Genomic DNA, 14,511 nt, shown 5'->3' with positions numbered 1-14,511 from the left:
TAGGGTTAAAATTGGTTAATTGATGAAATTGGGCTAAATTGGGGTGTAAATCATGAAATTGGAGTTGAAGAATTGGGTTTCAATGAATTGATGGTAATTTTGATATATATAAAATGATTTTCCTTACTTGCAAATAAGTTTGAATGAACTGGATTTATTTGAAAGACAAAAAAGTTGGATTTCCCTCTTTTAATTAAGTGCCCTTGTCATAGGCCTATTTGCTATTTACCCAATTTTTAAATCAGTAGTAGTATTCTGATTAAAAGAATGACTCAATAAATTTAAAAATTTACAAGATTTATAATGTTTATTGATTACAATTCATGGATTTTTAATATATCTTACGACATAATTAGAATGAAGAAATAAAATAGGGTACGCATGAAACATTTTAGATAAGTGAAATATGATGGGAATCAAATGATAGTTATGCTAAATTTCTATAGTTTTTGGTATGTGCACAGTGCAGATAATAAAGTAAGGAGTATATATGTATTTTCTTTTTATTTCTACTCTCATGTTTGATAATTTGAAATAAGTATGCTATAATTGTAATATAACTTATATTTAACAATCAAATTATGTGTTAGTAGTTATTTTCAATATATGGTTGTACTATTAAAAAATTATAATACTTTTATTCAAATCATGTCTTAGTTATTCAAAATATACGAATTTAATAAATTAACTTTGATTAGTTTTCGCTTGAAATTTAGGGAAAATTCCACTTTTCCCCTCTGTACTTTGGTTCAGTATCACTTTACATCCTTTTACTCTCGATTGTGTCGATTTGCCCCCTGCACTTGAAAAGTTGTCCTAATGTGAGCCTCGTTGTTAGTTGTCAGACATTTGACATTAAGACTGTTTGGTCTAAACTCTAAAATAACAAAAACGTCACTCCTCCCAGTTTAAATAATTATTAAAAAAAATTAAAAAAATCGACACAACGAAAAAGCATAGTCCACGACGACAACCACAATTTATTTTTATTTTTGTAATTATTTAAACTGGGAAGAATCGTTTTTTTTTTTAATTTTCAGACCTTAGATCAAACGGTGTTAAGGTAAAAGTTCTGAAAATTAACTTCAAGTACCACATTGAGACAATTTTTTAAATATAGATTGGAATCGATGCAATCGAGAATATAAGGGGTAAATTGATATGAAGCCACAGCCGAACGAGGAAAGTGAAATTTATTTGAATTTCATAAAGCAATATAATTCAAATTTGCATGACTGACACGTGGACGAAAAAATCCAACGGCCGTTGGGAAGTGTCAGGCACTACAGGCTGTCTATTGACGTTCCTCCTCCTCCGTTTGTTGGTGTGGCTTTTGTCGTTTTCTGCCAGCTCACTCCCCTTTCTCTCTCCCCATAATAAAATCCCTCTCAATCTTCTCTCTCCTAAAAAAATTAAATATCACAAAAAATCCGTTAATGCTCTCCAGCCTGGCTTAGTCAAAACCCATATTTTCCCAACCGTAATACGGATACCACCCCCACCCCACCCCACCCCCAACCCACCCCGGTTTAATTAACTTCTAAAACGGTCGGTGATTTGAATTTTCTGTAATTAAAAAAAAGAAAAGAAAAGGAAATTGCTTTATTATTTCCGTAATAAAAATATCCAGGATTTCTGTAATTTGATTTTTCTTAGGTGTCCCATCTAAGCCACCGCCGTGTCCCATGCCAGCTATACATTAGTAACTGCCCTTCCAGCCGGTCACTTTTTACCGGCTCAGCCGGTCATCCCTATCCCCTTGCTCACACATAAATAAATACCCGTCTTCTCTTCCACGCCACCTTCCCTCATTTCAAAAGGCGAGGCTCCGCCTCTCCAATTCCAAATACCTAACCTCTACACACACTAAAAACTGTATCTATATATATATATATTTTTTCCCCGAAAAATCAAAATCAGTTAATTTTGAATTTCTAGGGTTTCTGATTCTCCGATGTCGCAGAGGAACGATTCCGATCGGATCAAGGGGCCGTGGAGCCCGGAGGAGGACGAGTTGTTGCAGAGGCTGGTGGAGAAGCACGGCCCGAGGAACTGGTCCTTGATAAGCAAATCGATTCCCGGCCGCTCCGGCAAATCGTGCCGCCTGCGGTGGTGCAACCAGCTCTCGCCGCAGGTGGAGCACCGCGCGTTTTCGCCGGAGGAGGACGAGACGATTGTCCGCGCGCACGCCAAGTTCGGCAACAAGTGGGCCACCATCGCCCGGATGCTCTGCGGCCGGACCGACAACGCCATCAAAAACCACTGGAACTCCACGCTCAAGCGCAAGTGCGTTTCCATGTCGGAGGAGTTCAACAACTTCGATCCGGAGGCGCAGCCGCCGCTGAAGAGATCGGCCAGCCTCGGTCCGGCAACCTCCGCCTTCTGTTTCAACCCAGGCAGCCCGTCCGGTTCCGATATGAGCGACTCGAGCCATTCCGGTCACCTTATCTACCGACCGATTGCCAGAACCGGCGGGATCTCCCAGTCCCCGCCCGATCCAACCCGTGAACCGGTTACATCACTCAGCCTTTCACTACCCGGATCCGACCCGAATCTAAATACTATTACTGAACCGATCCATAACCCCATACCCGAACCCGACCCGAACCATGCTGTTAAACCAATGATGGTTCCACCCAAGCACCCAAATCAAATGATCTCATCTCTTCCGGCGGCGGCGCCGCCTCTTCAGACGTACCAGTTTGCTCCGGCGGCTCAGCCAGCAGGAGTTGTGGGGGAGAAGCAGTTTTTCAGCGCGGAGTTTCTGGCGGTGATGCAGGAGATGGTGAGAAAGGAGGTGAGGAATTACATGGCGGGGGTTGAGCCTGAGCCGAATGGGTTCTGCATGCAGACAGAAGCCATTAGAAATGCTGTGGTGAAGAGAATGGGTATTAGCAAGATTGACTGATTGTTGATGATTAAAAATGAGGAGACAGAAAAAAAAAATCGGTGCAGAGGGAGGGGGGTAAAAGAGAGATCTTTATCTCCTGTTTGGTTAGAGAGAGAAATAATTTTGGGATGATGGTGTACAGATGATGAAGGTAGAGCTCGCTAAAAAAAAAAAAATAATTAGAAAATGAGATGCAGTTGATAGAGGTGGTTGATTGTTGAATTATGTTTTATGAAACTGCAGAGGACTTAATGTGAATTAAGTAATTAATTATGTTTTTTAATATTTGATTGGAACTAATTAATAAATGGTAGCAAAATCCTTTCTTTGGCCGTAGAGTTTTTGAAATTGCAAATTTTGCTATTGTTAGTTTAGAAGTTTCTGGATTTTAAATCAGTCCAACTTCATTGAAACAGAGGTTTGCTGTTTTCCCTAGTACTTTGGATCTATTTATTAGAATGGCATAGTTGACTAAAATATCTAGGTTTTACTTGGAGTGGTGTTCATTCACTAAATCGAAATTTGGGTGCTTCGAACATTTGTACCGTTTATCGAGCCGAACTATTAGGTTTGGTGCGGGTTTTTACAGAATTGGTTCAATTTTTTCGGTTCGGTACCGGTAAAAACTGAAGATTTAATTTCTTATTTTCGAAAAAAGGCAAAAAAAAATAATATTTAAACTAATTAATCTTTAATTTTACTTTCAAATTTCAATAATGGACCTAAAAAAAGTTATTTATCAATAGAGACTGATTTGTAAATAATGAGTATAAAGAGTCTACAATATAATCTCAACAAATTAATACTCGATAAATTACTTTATAGATGTTCGACTGTATAATTACTTTATAATTTGTTATCACCTCAAACGATTTAAAATAAAAGAAAAAGAATATTTATAAAATATTTGAGTATTCGGTACAGTACAATATACCGGACATGAATAATGTATATTGTATCGAGTACTGGAATTCAAAAATAATATTACGGAATACCGAACCGAATTTTCAGTTCGGTCGGTTTATGGATCGAGTGACACCCCTCTCCTAGGTTTTACTCACGAATAACTAGGTTCACTTTTTGTTTTAGGGTCAGGTCAATATTTGAAATTTGAATGTCAAATTCAAGTATTATTTCGTTTAAATTGTTTTTCTTTTCTTTTACCTTTTCTAAAATAAGAAGAAAAAAAAACGATTTTTTCGGTACAGAACCGTACCGAATTGAATAGTTCGTTTCCATGAATTGTACAAATTTTAAAATACCAAAATTTTGAATTGCTGAAATTCCAGTACCATTTGGTACGGTTTTACCACATGAACGCCCATACTTCTAACCATTGGGCTACAACTCGATCTTTTAAAATTATCACATGTATAATACAAAATTATATAGGTAATACTATTTAAAAATCAAGGTCGTGCAATTGCACACATTTGAACGTAGATAGATCCCCACTAAAGACCATGCCAATTAAATTAAGAATTTTACACTCCGATCAACTACTAATCTTTCTTTGTGTTCTCTATTTCACTTCTTTCTTTTCAATAATGAAGAAACTAGAGACATTCAAACCAGACGAGAAATATCCGTTATTCTTATGGGCAAATGGCAAAAAGGCCCATCACATGGGACTTAAATGCATTTTGGTCCTAAAAAAATACAGTCTCTCAATTAAGTCCATCCCTATGTCTTTAGTCTAAAATAACCTCAATAATATAATTCTTATCAATTCCACCCATTATGATCTAACTTCCTTAATATTACACATTGACCCCGGATTTAAACAAATATATCACATTAACCCCCAAAACTTTTTTTTTCTGAAATGTCCAGATTCTGGCGTTGACTTTTTTTTTTTTTTTTTTTTTTTTTTGAAAACTTTTTTTTTTTCCTGAAATTTTTTCCGGTCGGTCAACCACCGTTGACTGCCGGTCTCCGGCGTTAACTTTTTTTTTTGAACTTTTTTTTTCTTAGAAGAAAAAAATATTTTAATTAATATTACTGTTTTAGCTACTAAGTTACTGTCTCAGACAGTAATATTACTGTTTGGGACAGTAATATTATGACTATTATTTTTTCCGAACAATAATATTATGAATATTATTTTTCCGAACAGTAATATTATTAATATTATTGTCTAAGACAGTTAAATTACTGTTGAAGACAGTAATTTAGCAAACGAATACAGTAATATTAATTAAAAATATTTTTTTTAAGAATAACAAAGCCAATTAATAGTTAAATTACTGTCTCCGACAGTTAAATAACTGCTGGAGAGAGTAATTTAACAAACGAATACAGTAATATTAATTAAAAATATTTTTTTTAAGAATAAAAAGTCAATTAACAGTTAAAATCACTGTCTCCAACAGTTAAATAACTGCTGGAGACAGTAATTTAGCAACGAATACAATAATATTAATTAAAATATTTTTGAAGAAAAAAAAAGTCAATTAACAGCTAAATTACTGTCTCCGGCAGTTAAATAACTGCCGGAGACAGTAATTTAGCAGCCAAGACAATAATATTAATTAAAAAAAATTAAGAAAAAACAAAATTAAAAAAAAAAAGTCAACGCCGGAGACCGGCGGTCAACGGCGGAATCTGGCCGGAAAAAAAACATTTCAGAAAAAAAAAATATTTTCCGAAAAAAAAAATTTTTGGGGGTTAATGTGATATATTTGTTTAAATCCGGGGTCAATGTGTAATATTAAGGAAGTTAGAGCATAATGTGTGGAATTGATAAGAATTAGGGTTAAAATTGGGGTCAAAATTGAAATTATGGTTAAAATTGGTTAATTGATGAAATTGGGCTAAATTGGGGTGTAAATCTGAAATTGGAGTTAAATTGGGTTTCAATCAATTGGGGGTAATTTTGGTATATATAAAGGGATTTTCCTTATTTGCAAATAAGTTTGAATGGGGTGAATTTATTTGAAAGACAAAAAAGTTGAATGTCCCTCTTTTAATTAAGTACCCTTGTCATGGGCCTATTTGCCATTACCCCTATTCTTATTGGGAAAACTAGGTAAAATTCCCCTAAAAAATATTTTGTATTGTTAATAGTTCCCTCGAATATTTTGAATTTACGCATTTAAGTGTCTCGGGCAACTTTGTTGGACAATTTAGGCTGGAAACAAATATATAAGTTAGAAAGCTTAGAGCATCTCTGATATGCTTATTTGGGCCAACCCAATAAGCCAACAATTTCTTTGCCTACTGGGCCACGAGTCCAATATTGAAGACCACCACTATCGAGGCCCAATCACCTTCTAATAAGGTTTTGACCCGATAATCTCAACTAATTAAACTTCAGCCCAATCAATGAGGTATAAATAAATGTTCGAGCTCATTCCTTAAGGTACGTCATATTATTTGAGCAATACTACAACATGTATTCTCTGGACTATTTCTACTATCCGCACATTAAACTTAAGCGTCGGAGGGGTTTCTGCCGGATCAACCCCCGACTTAGTTTACGTGTTTAGTCATCGCAGGTATCTCATGGTCATCAAGTTCGTGAGCCGATGGTCCACTTTGCTTTTCCAGCTCATCCTACTTCAACCCTCTAAGGTGATCTAACTCTAACATCATCATTTTGGCGTCGTCTGTAGGAAGGCAGACACAATCACGTAGCGCGAATGATGGCCTCGAGACATTTTCTCAGAGGGAGTGTGACATTGCTAACAACCTCCCACCTCGTGGAAGTTCTGGCTTACCACATCCTCCTCCTCGTGCTCGGGATCCACCACGAGTCCCTCCTCGTGATGTCCCACTAGATCCTCATCAGAATCCACTTATTCCCGCCCCTCGAACTGTTCAGCTAATCGATGAGACCCTTCATAAAGAACAACCTCCCTCCTCATGCAGGCTTTGGCTTGGCGATTCCCCCTCCCCACATTCGGGATCCAACACAAGTTCATCCTCGCGAGGCCCCACTGGGTCCTCAACAGGATCAACTTCTACTTGCTCCTCGAACGGTTCAGATAACCGATGAGGACCTTCAGCGTATGATCGCGGAAGCTTCAACAAGATCAACTTCTACTTGGTCTTCGAACGGTTCAGATAACCGAAGAGGACCTTCAGTGTATGATCACGAAAGATTCAACTCGTGCTGCCACTGAAGCAGTGGTACAATACATCTCTATAGCAAGACTACACGCTCCTCCTGCGGCTCCACCTGTGGCATATCCACCGCTATAAGGTAACGGCCACCAAACGAGTGTGTCGTGGGCATCCACTTCGGACCCTAGATTTCGGATACAGTAATCCACTCATCGCCGAGAAATACGAATTGGGAAACAACACACACATTTACCTCCAAGAGGCAACGCCTCTCCCTTATGACCTCCTCCTTCCAATGATGTCAACGACACTTGGAGTCCTTCAAATCCATAACAGGGTTCGTGATCACCTCATCATAAGCTAGGGGCTATCCCACCCCATGGTTTGGCATCTCATCACAACGGTTGGATATTTAATCTCAAGGGTGGTACATCTCCCTTTCAACTTCAAGGGGTTTCACATCCCATCTCAAGAGTTGGATATGGTCTCCCTACTCTAGAGATAGAACATCCCCAAGGCGTGGACAACAAACACTGTAAAAAAAAAAAAAAAAAATTGAGCCGCGTCGCGCGCCCCGCACCCCAACAGCCGGCAAACGCGCGCCCCAGCAACACCGCGCGCGCGAACTTCGCGCCCTGCTCCCCTTGCCGCACATGCGCGCGCGCCCCGCTTCCCTGCCGCTCGCGCTTCCCGCTCCCCGCTCCACTCGCGTGTCCGCGCCCCTCTGCCTTGCCGCGCGCACGTCCGCACCCCACTCACCTGTCGCGCGCCAACCTTGCGCCTCGAACCCCGCTTCCCTTGCCGCGCGCGCGCGCGCGCCCCACTCCTCTTGCCTTGCGCCCCGGGTGCCCAGCACGCCCGCCCCCCCGTTCTTCGTGCGCCCGGCCCGCCTGCGCCCCCCCGCTTCATCGCGCGCGCTCCACTACAAAAAAAAGGAGAATGAATAATAATATCTTTATTATTTTTATTCCACGACAATGATTAACACAAAACTAAAACACCGATCTACTCTCAACTTGATTCTGCGCCAATCGCGCAGCACACGCTCCGATATCTCCAACCGCGCTACGTGCGCGTGCTGTCCACCACCGTGGGACCTTCATTCCCGCCCAAGACCTCGATTCACGTGATACTCTACTGTGCAACCTCGACCCACGTGATCCTCCACCGTGCGACATCGATCCACACGTGCTTCTTAGATACGCACGTCGCTCCACAGCCGTTGGAATACAACTCGCTCGGTCCTACGGACATCAATTCGCGCGCGCGCCTCCCACCACTCACTTAATCGAACGCAACTTACACTGCGCACCACCAAATCGCGCGTGAATTTCAACGTGTTAGAGTAGGTGACCAACAAGCCAACATGTGGCTGTGGTCTTTCCATTTATTCTTGTAATAAATAAACCTTTTTCGTATTAATGATAAAAAAACACCTTGGCATAATATATCTTTGGAGCTAATTGCAAATACCACCCATGTGTTATCTCTAATTGTTAAATAACCCCTGTGGAAAAAAAACTCACCAACACCCCCTTGTGTTATCATTTTCGAAGTACACTGCACCCTTTGTGATTTTAGGCTTTGACTGAAGGTAAAATTACAAAAATGCCCTATAAGGTTTTTCAGCAATTAATAAAGCATATTATAATTTTATAAATATTATATATTTTTTTTATTTTGTAAATATTAAAAATACAAAAATATAATTAAACCAGAATAAAATATATATTATAACATTACAAGTTTTTATATGTTATTTATTTATTTTTTACATTCTATATTAAATAAAGAAAAGAAAAGAAAAAGAAAAAAGAAAAAAAGAAAAGAGCTTCTTCTCCAGAACCCGGCCATTGCAGATCCCTCCCTTCCACCCAACTCACAGGCCGTCACTCATCAACCATTTGTTCATCCGGCCGCCGCTTCTGCTCCGCCGCTGTTCACCACCATCTCAGCCCTCCACCACCACCACCACCACCATCTTCTTCAAATTCTCCACCCACAACGTCTTCGAAATTTTAGTTTCCACCAATAAACTTTACACGTGCCTCAAACCTTACCACAATCTACTATTTTGATGGCGGTGGCGGCGATAAGGCGAGCAAGAGAAGAGAAAAGCACAAAAAAATGCAATTTTTTGACCTAGCAGGTTCGGCCGTCAAACTCGTCGCCGTCGAGAGAAATCGTTTGGAGATGTTGTAAATAGGTCGTTGCTGTAATTGGGGCTGGGGTTAGCCTCGGATTGTTCGGATTCGGCTCCGATATTTGGATTGCAGAATAGGAGGTGATGATGTTGAACTTGGGGTTGGGGTTGGGGTTGGGGGTGGGGATTCGGGAAGAAGACAATGATTTTTTATTTTATTTTTTTATTTTTTTATTTTTTTTAATGACATATAATATTTGTCACATTATTATTTTGAATTCTAAAAATTATAATTTGGTCCTATAAATTTAGGTTATTCATAATTTAACAAATAAGGTTATTTTTTATTTTATAAAGGGGTATTTATGACATTTCCCCCTAAAAATACTATTAAAAATCGCACAATCCGCGAGTGAGTGACACGGTTTGCCTCTAGGGGTCTCGATGCTCTGACTTTGATAACACAAGGGGGTGTTGGTGAGTTTTTTTTTCACAGGGGGGTATTTGACAATTAGAAATAACACAGGGGTGGTATTTGCAATTAGCTCTATATCTTTGGGTAAATTCTACTTTACCCCTCGTACTCTTCCCAAGAACCACTTTACCCCCTCGCACTCTTAATTTCGTCGATTTACCCCCTTGTACTTGTACAATTTCCCAATACAACCGTCTTCGTCAACTTTTTTTGATTTTGACTCTGACACCATTTGGTCAAGAGTCAAAATATTGACGTAAATATTGATTTTTTTTTTATTTTGACTGTCGAGATTAGAAAAGAGAAAGTTTCACACGTTCATATATATTTTTGCTTTGCAGTGGGTGGAATCGATCAATTTTTGGGTCTTGATTTTTACTAAGTTAGGGGTTCAATTTGGGATATCCTGGAAGGGGAAGTGGTGGGAGAAGAAGAAATGACAATATTGACGGAGGAGAAACGACGCGTTATATGCAGTGGCAATTTTGTAATTTACAGAGTTGACCAAAAGGCGTCAGAGTCAAAATTGACAAAAGTTGAAGGAAATGGCTGTATTGGAAAATTGTACAAGTACAATGGGGTAAATCGATGAAATTGAGAGTACGAGGGGGTAAAGTGTTTCTTAGGCAGAGTACGAGGGGGTAAAGTGGAATTTACCCTATATCTTTGTCCCTTTGTCACGAACATAGATATAGTCCTTACAGTTATTACAAGTACTAGTAATTGATCTTTATGATCGTGAGATACTTACTTTAGGATTATAACTGTTAAACGTATTCTTAGTCGAAGGGGTTACGCCACCAATGAGAATATTGGCCTTTCCCATTAAGAGACTAGCATTTAGTGTATGTGTACTGCATCTCATAAGTAAAAGGTATTATGATATCGGCATGCATAAGTGGGTGCTCGTAAGGGGACGAGTTCATTGAACTCCCTCACCCTAGACATCTCTAAGTGGTTCTCAATAATCGAGTAGAGATATCTATGGTGTAGATGTACACCATTAGTCCTTATGACCTAGACATGACCGTGACTTCACTAGCTAGAGGACCAGCTGTATCGTGACCTGTCCCTGAGTCCCACCGAGGACCGCCCCAAGGGACAGTGCTCGTGCAGTCCGAAATCTAGTGGGAGGTCTGTGCATTGTAGTCGGGGATTCGATCGCTAGAATAGTCTTGAATGTCCTGTGTGTTCTCATAGTTTGTAATCTCTAAGTCTCTGGCCAGAGCTGACTAAGTGATGATTAGAGAGTTCGATTCTTTAAGTCATGCACGTACCGATTACAACATTTAGAACGACCGCACAGTCATTGAACTACTAAGGAGGTCTCGATGAACCAATGCCTCTAGTTCAATCGGGACATATGAATCGATGAGATCGTACTGTACGTTAACTATATCAAAAGGTTCTTGCAGGTACTTCATTTGTATCTAGGGAATCATGACGCGTAGTTGCTAGACGCCAATCTTGATTCGTTGGGTGATTAAGGTGAAACGAATTTCATCTTAATCGTAACTCTAAGGGACGAGTGTTGAGCACAAAGGGTTGTGGATACAAGGCTAGCTTACACCTGAACCATCGAGGGTCACACTGCTCGTGCACTCGAGATCTTTGAATAAACGATCAGAGATAAAAATGTTTAATCTTTGCATGATCGGAAGTTAACGTGATTGAGTCCAACATTCGTAATTTGGAATTATGAATGAGAATAAGAAAAGAAACAGAATAGGCGAACATCATAGTGAACTTTCTAAATCGGGAAGTCTCCAAATTTAGAAAGTGCACTGAATTAGGGTTTCCCCTTTTAGAAAGTTGGAAATCAAGAATCGGTACTCGTAATGACGAGGACATTATAATAATTCCGAAAATGTAATCTTTACAATTTTCCGATCATTGAATTGAGAGAAACGAGCAAGTAAAGAACTCACGAAGTTAAGCTATTGGGCCCGGTCCAACTTAAGCCCGTTAGGGCTTTTTTACAAGACACTATAAATACATGATTTATAGGTCTTGCACAAAACACACAACACATCTAAAACCCTAGCCGCTCGTCTCTCTCTCTCGGCCGATCTCACCCACGGCCACCGCCGCCGTTTCACCGCCGGGATCAGCCCCCCTTTGGCCGATTGTCTTGGTAGTTCTTTTCTTATTTCATTTTCTTCCGTATGTTCTAACTTTTGCGTGTCTAGTGCCACGTATTTAGTAGATCAAAGTATACGAGCTGAAATCCGAGAGGAGGAAGATCGAAGATTCGAAGAACCGAGGAGCTGCCCCGATCCGACGACGCACGCGCTCCCACACGCCACCCGAAGACAGTGCGTGATCCACACGCGCCGTCGTTGACGTAGCTTCGCCGTCGCCGCTACCCGACTGCACGGATTGGTTTCCGTGGCAGTCGTGCTTCGATTCGTGCGCCAACCTCACGCTTCAAGAGGTAAGTCTCGAATCCGGTATTCGTTAGGCTTTTAATTTAATTAGATTAAATTATCCATGTTCGTAGTATGTTTCGTGAATTAATATGTATGTTATGTTTAAATGAAATTCATGATTTACTGCGAGCATGTTAAATGCTTTACTGCGAGCATGCTAATTGATTTACTGTCGATTAAATTAATTCGCATGATTGTTGTTTTTAATTTTCGCTGGAAGCGCAAAGGTACGCAACTAATTGTTTATAATTGTCGGGCATGTGATTATGTGATTTAAATTTGTTTAAATTCGCATAAAATTTTTGTTTTCCGCTGCGTATACGTGTCTGATTCCCAACACAACGTGCTCTACCAAATCGTGCAAGGATTCCAACATGCCCCACCCAATAACGCTCGCTCTCCGCAGAGAAAATAAAAATTATTATTCCTCCACGCTACGTCAACGACTAACGGAACACAACAACATCGATCTACTCTCGACATGATCCGATACCCTTTTCGACTTGGCTCCCACATCGACTCGAGAGTGGGGGGCTTGCGAGACAACTACCACGAGGAGACAACTCGCTCGGTACTACAACCCGCAGCGAGACAACTCCCACGAGGAGACAACTTTCTCGGTCCTACAACCCGCAGCGAGAGAGCTCCCACGAGTAGACAACTCGCTCGGTCCTACAACCCGTTGCGAGGCAACTCCCACGAGCAGCCAACTCCCTCGGTACTACGAACCCGCGGCGATACAACTTACACGAGTAGCAAACTCGCTCAGTCCTACAAACCCGTTCCGAGGCAACTCCCACGAGGAGCCAACTCTCTCGGTACTACGAACCAGCAGTGAGACAACTCCCACGTGGAGACAAATAGCTCGGTCTTTCAACCCACGGCGAGAAAATTCCCACGATGAGAAAACTCGCTCGGTCCTACAACTGGTTGTGAGGCAACTCCCACGAGGAGCCAACTCGCTCGGCATTACGGACCCGTTGCAAGGCAACTCCCACAAGGAGCCACCTCGCTCGGTAATAAGACTCGATGTGAGACAACTCCAACATTTCAGAGCGACCTGAATCCGCACGCTCCCCAGTCGCACGTCATCCAACGCTCCTACAACTTCGATGCGAGACAACTCGCCCGGAATTCACTACATAATCGCAATCTCAAGTTAGCACGATTACAACCCTTGAAAAACTTAGAGATATTATGAGAATCTATATAGCCTGGCCAGCTTGATTACTCAAATGTATCTTCTTTTTTTCGATGGGTCCTTCATTAAAACGTGGCCACGGTCCTATCATACTTACGTCCCACGAGGTTTAACAAGGGGCACGATCCCCATAAAAGAATCTTGAGAGCCTGATCCCTTTTTCAAGTACATCATGCACAAGGCTATATGTAAACACATACAAGCAACGCGTCAAAACATTGACAATGTCAATAAATAACAACTCCCACAAGGAGATTACTCGCTCCATGCTACTATATTATCGCTAGACAACTCCCACGAGGAGATAACTCGATCAACTCTATTACCCTGTGACGAGACAACTCCAACAAGGAGATAACTCGCTCCGCGCTACTACGTCGCGGGGCAACACCGACGACTCAAGTAACTTACATCGGGACAACTTGGTCGCGCTACGCGCCTTCACGCCCTTTCGACACACGCTCCAACGCATTTTCGCACACCATTTGGCCATACGCCAACGAGCGACTACTATATTTTTTACTCTCGACACGATCTGACACTCACTTAAACATGGTCCCCACATCAACTCGAGAGCGGGGGCTTAATGATATGCCAAATTGGGCCAACCCAATAGGCCAACAATTTCTTTGCCTACTGGGCCACGAGCCCAATATTGAAGACCACTACTACCGAGGCCCAATCACCTTCAAATAAGATTTTGGCCCGACAATCTCAACTAATTAAACTTCAGCCCAATCAATGAGGTATAAATAAATGTTTGAACTCATTCCTTAAGGTACGTCCTATTATTTGAGCAATACTACAATATGTATTCTCTGGACTATTTCTACTATCCGCACGTCTGACTTGAGCGTCGTAGGGGTTTCAGCCGGATCAACCCCCGGCTTAGTTTACGTGTTCTGTGATCGCAGGTATCTCAAGGTCATCAAGCTCGTGAGCCAGTGATCCACTTTGCTTTTCCATCTCATCCTACTTCAACTCTCTGAGGCGATTTAACTCTAGCATCATCAATCTCCAACCGGTTTCACCATTTTTCACTAATTTCTATTTTTGGTGGTGAACAAATTGGTTCATTTCCCACCGGTAGCATACCATTTTACCCTTCCACCATTTTTGGTGGAAAAATGGTCGTTTTGGTCTCCCATGGATTTCAGCAAAATTTAGACCAAATTTTTTTTTTTGAGTAAATTCAAGTCCATTACAAGGGGAAGTAGGGGAGGGGGGACTCGAACACTAGACCGTTACCCTATTGGTAAAGGCTAGGTACCAACTCTCCTAATGATAAAAAATATGTTATCAATTTTA

At 41.0% G+C, this 14,511-nt stretch overlaps 1 protein-coding gene across 1 annotated transcript; it reads left to right on the top strand.

The window, feature by feature from the left end:
* The first annotated feature begins 1,800 nt into the window (after window positions 1-1,800).
* Window positions 1,801-2,929, top strand: LOC105971412 (transcription factor MYB44). Its single transcript, XM_012996266.2, has one exon. The coding sequence runs from the start codon at window positions 1,955-1,957 to the stop codon at window positions 2,906-2,908; it is 954 nt and encodes a 317-aa protein (XP_012851720.2). The 5' UTR covers window positions 1,801-1,954; the 3' UTR covers window positions 2,909-2,929.
* The last annotated feature ends 11,582 nt before the right edge of the window (window positions 2,930-14,511 follow it).

This window comes from Erythranthe guttata, chromosome 3 (assembly GCF_056151865.1).
Source record: "Erythranthe guttata isolate IM_541 chromosome 3, IM_541, whole genome shotgun sequence".
Classification (NCBI taxonomy): domain Eukaryota; kingdom Viridiplantae; phylum Streptophyta; class Magnoliopsida; order Lamiales; family Phrymaceae; genus Erythranthe; species Erythranthe guttata.
Note: the sequence above shows the minus strand (reverse complement) of the source record. Positions and strands in the feature narration are given on the sequence as shown.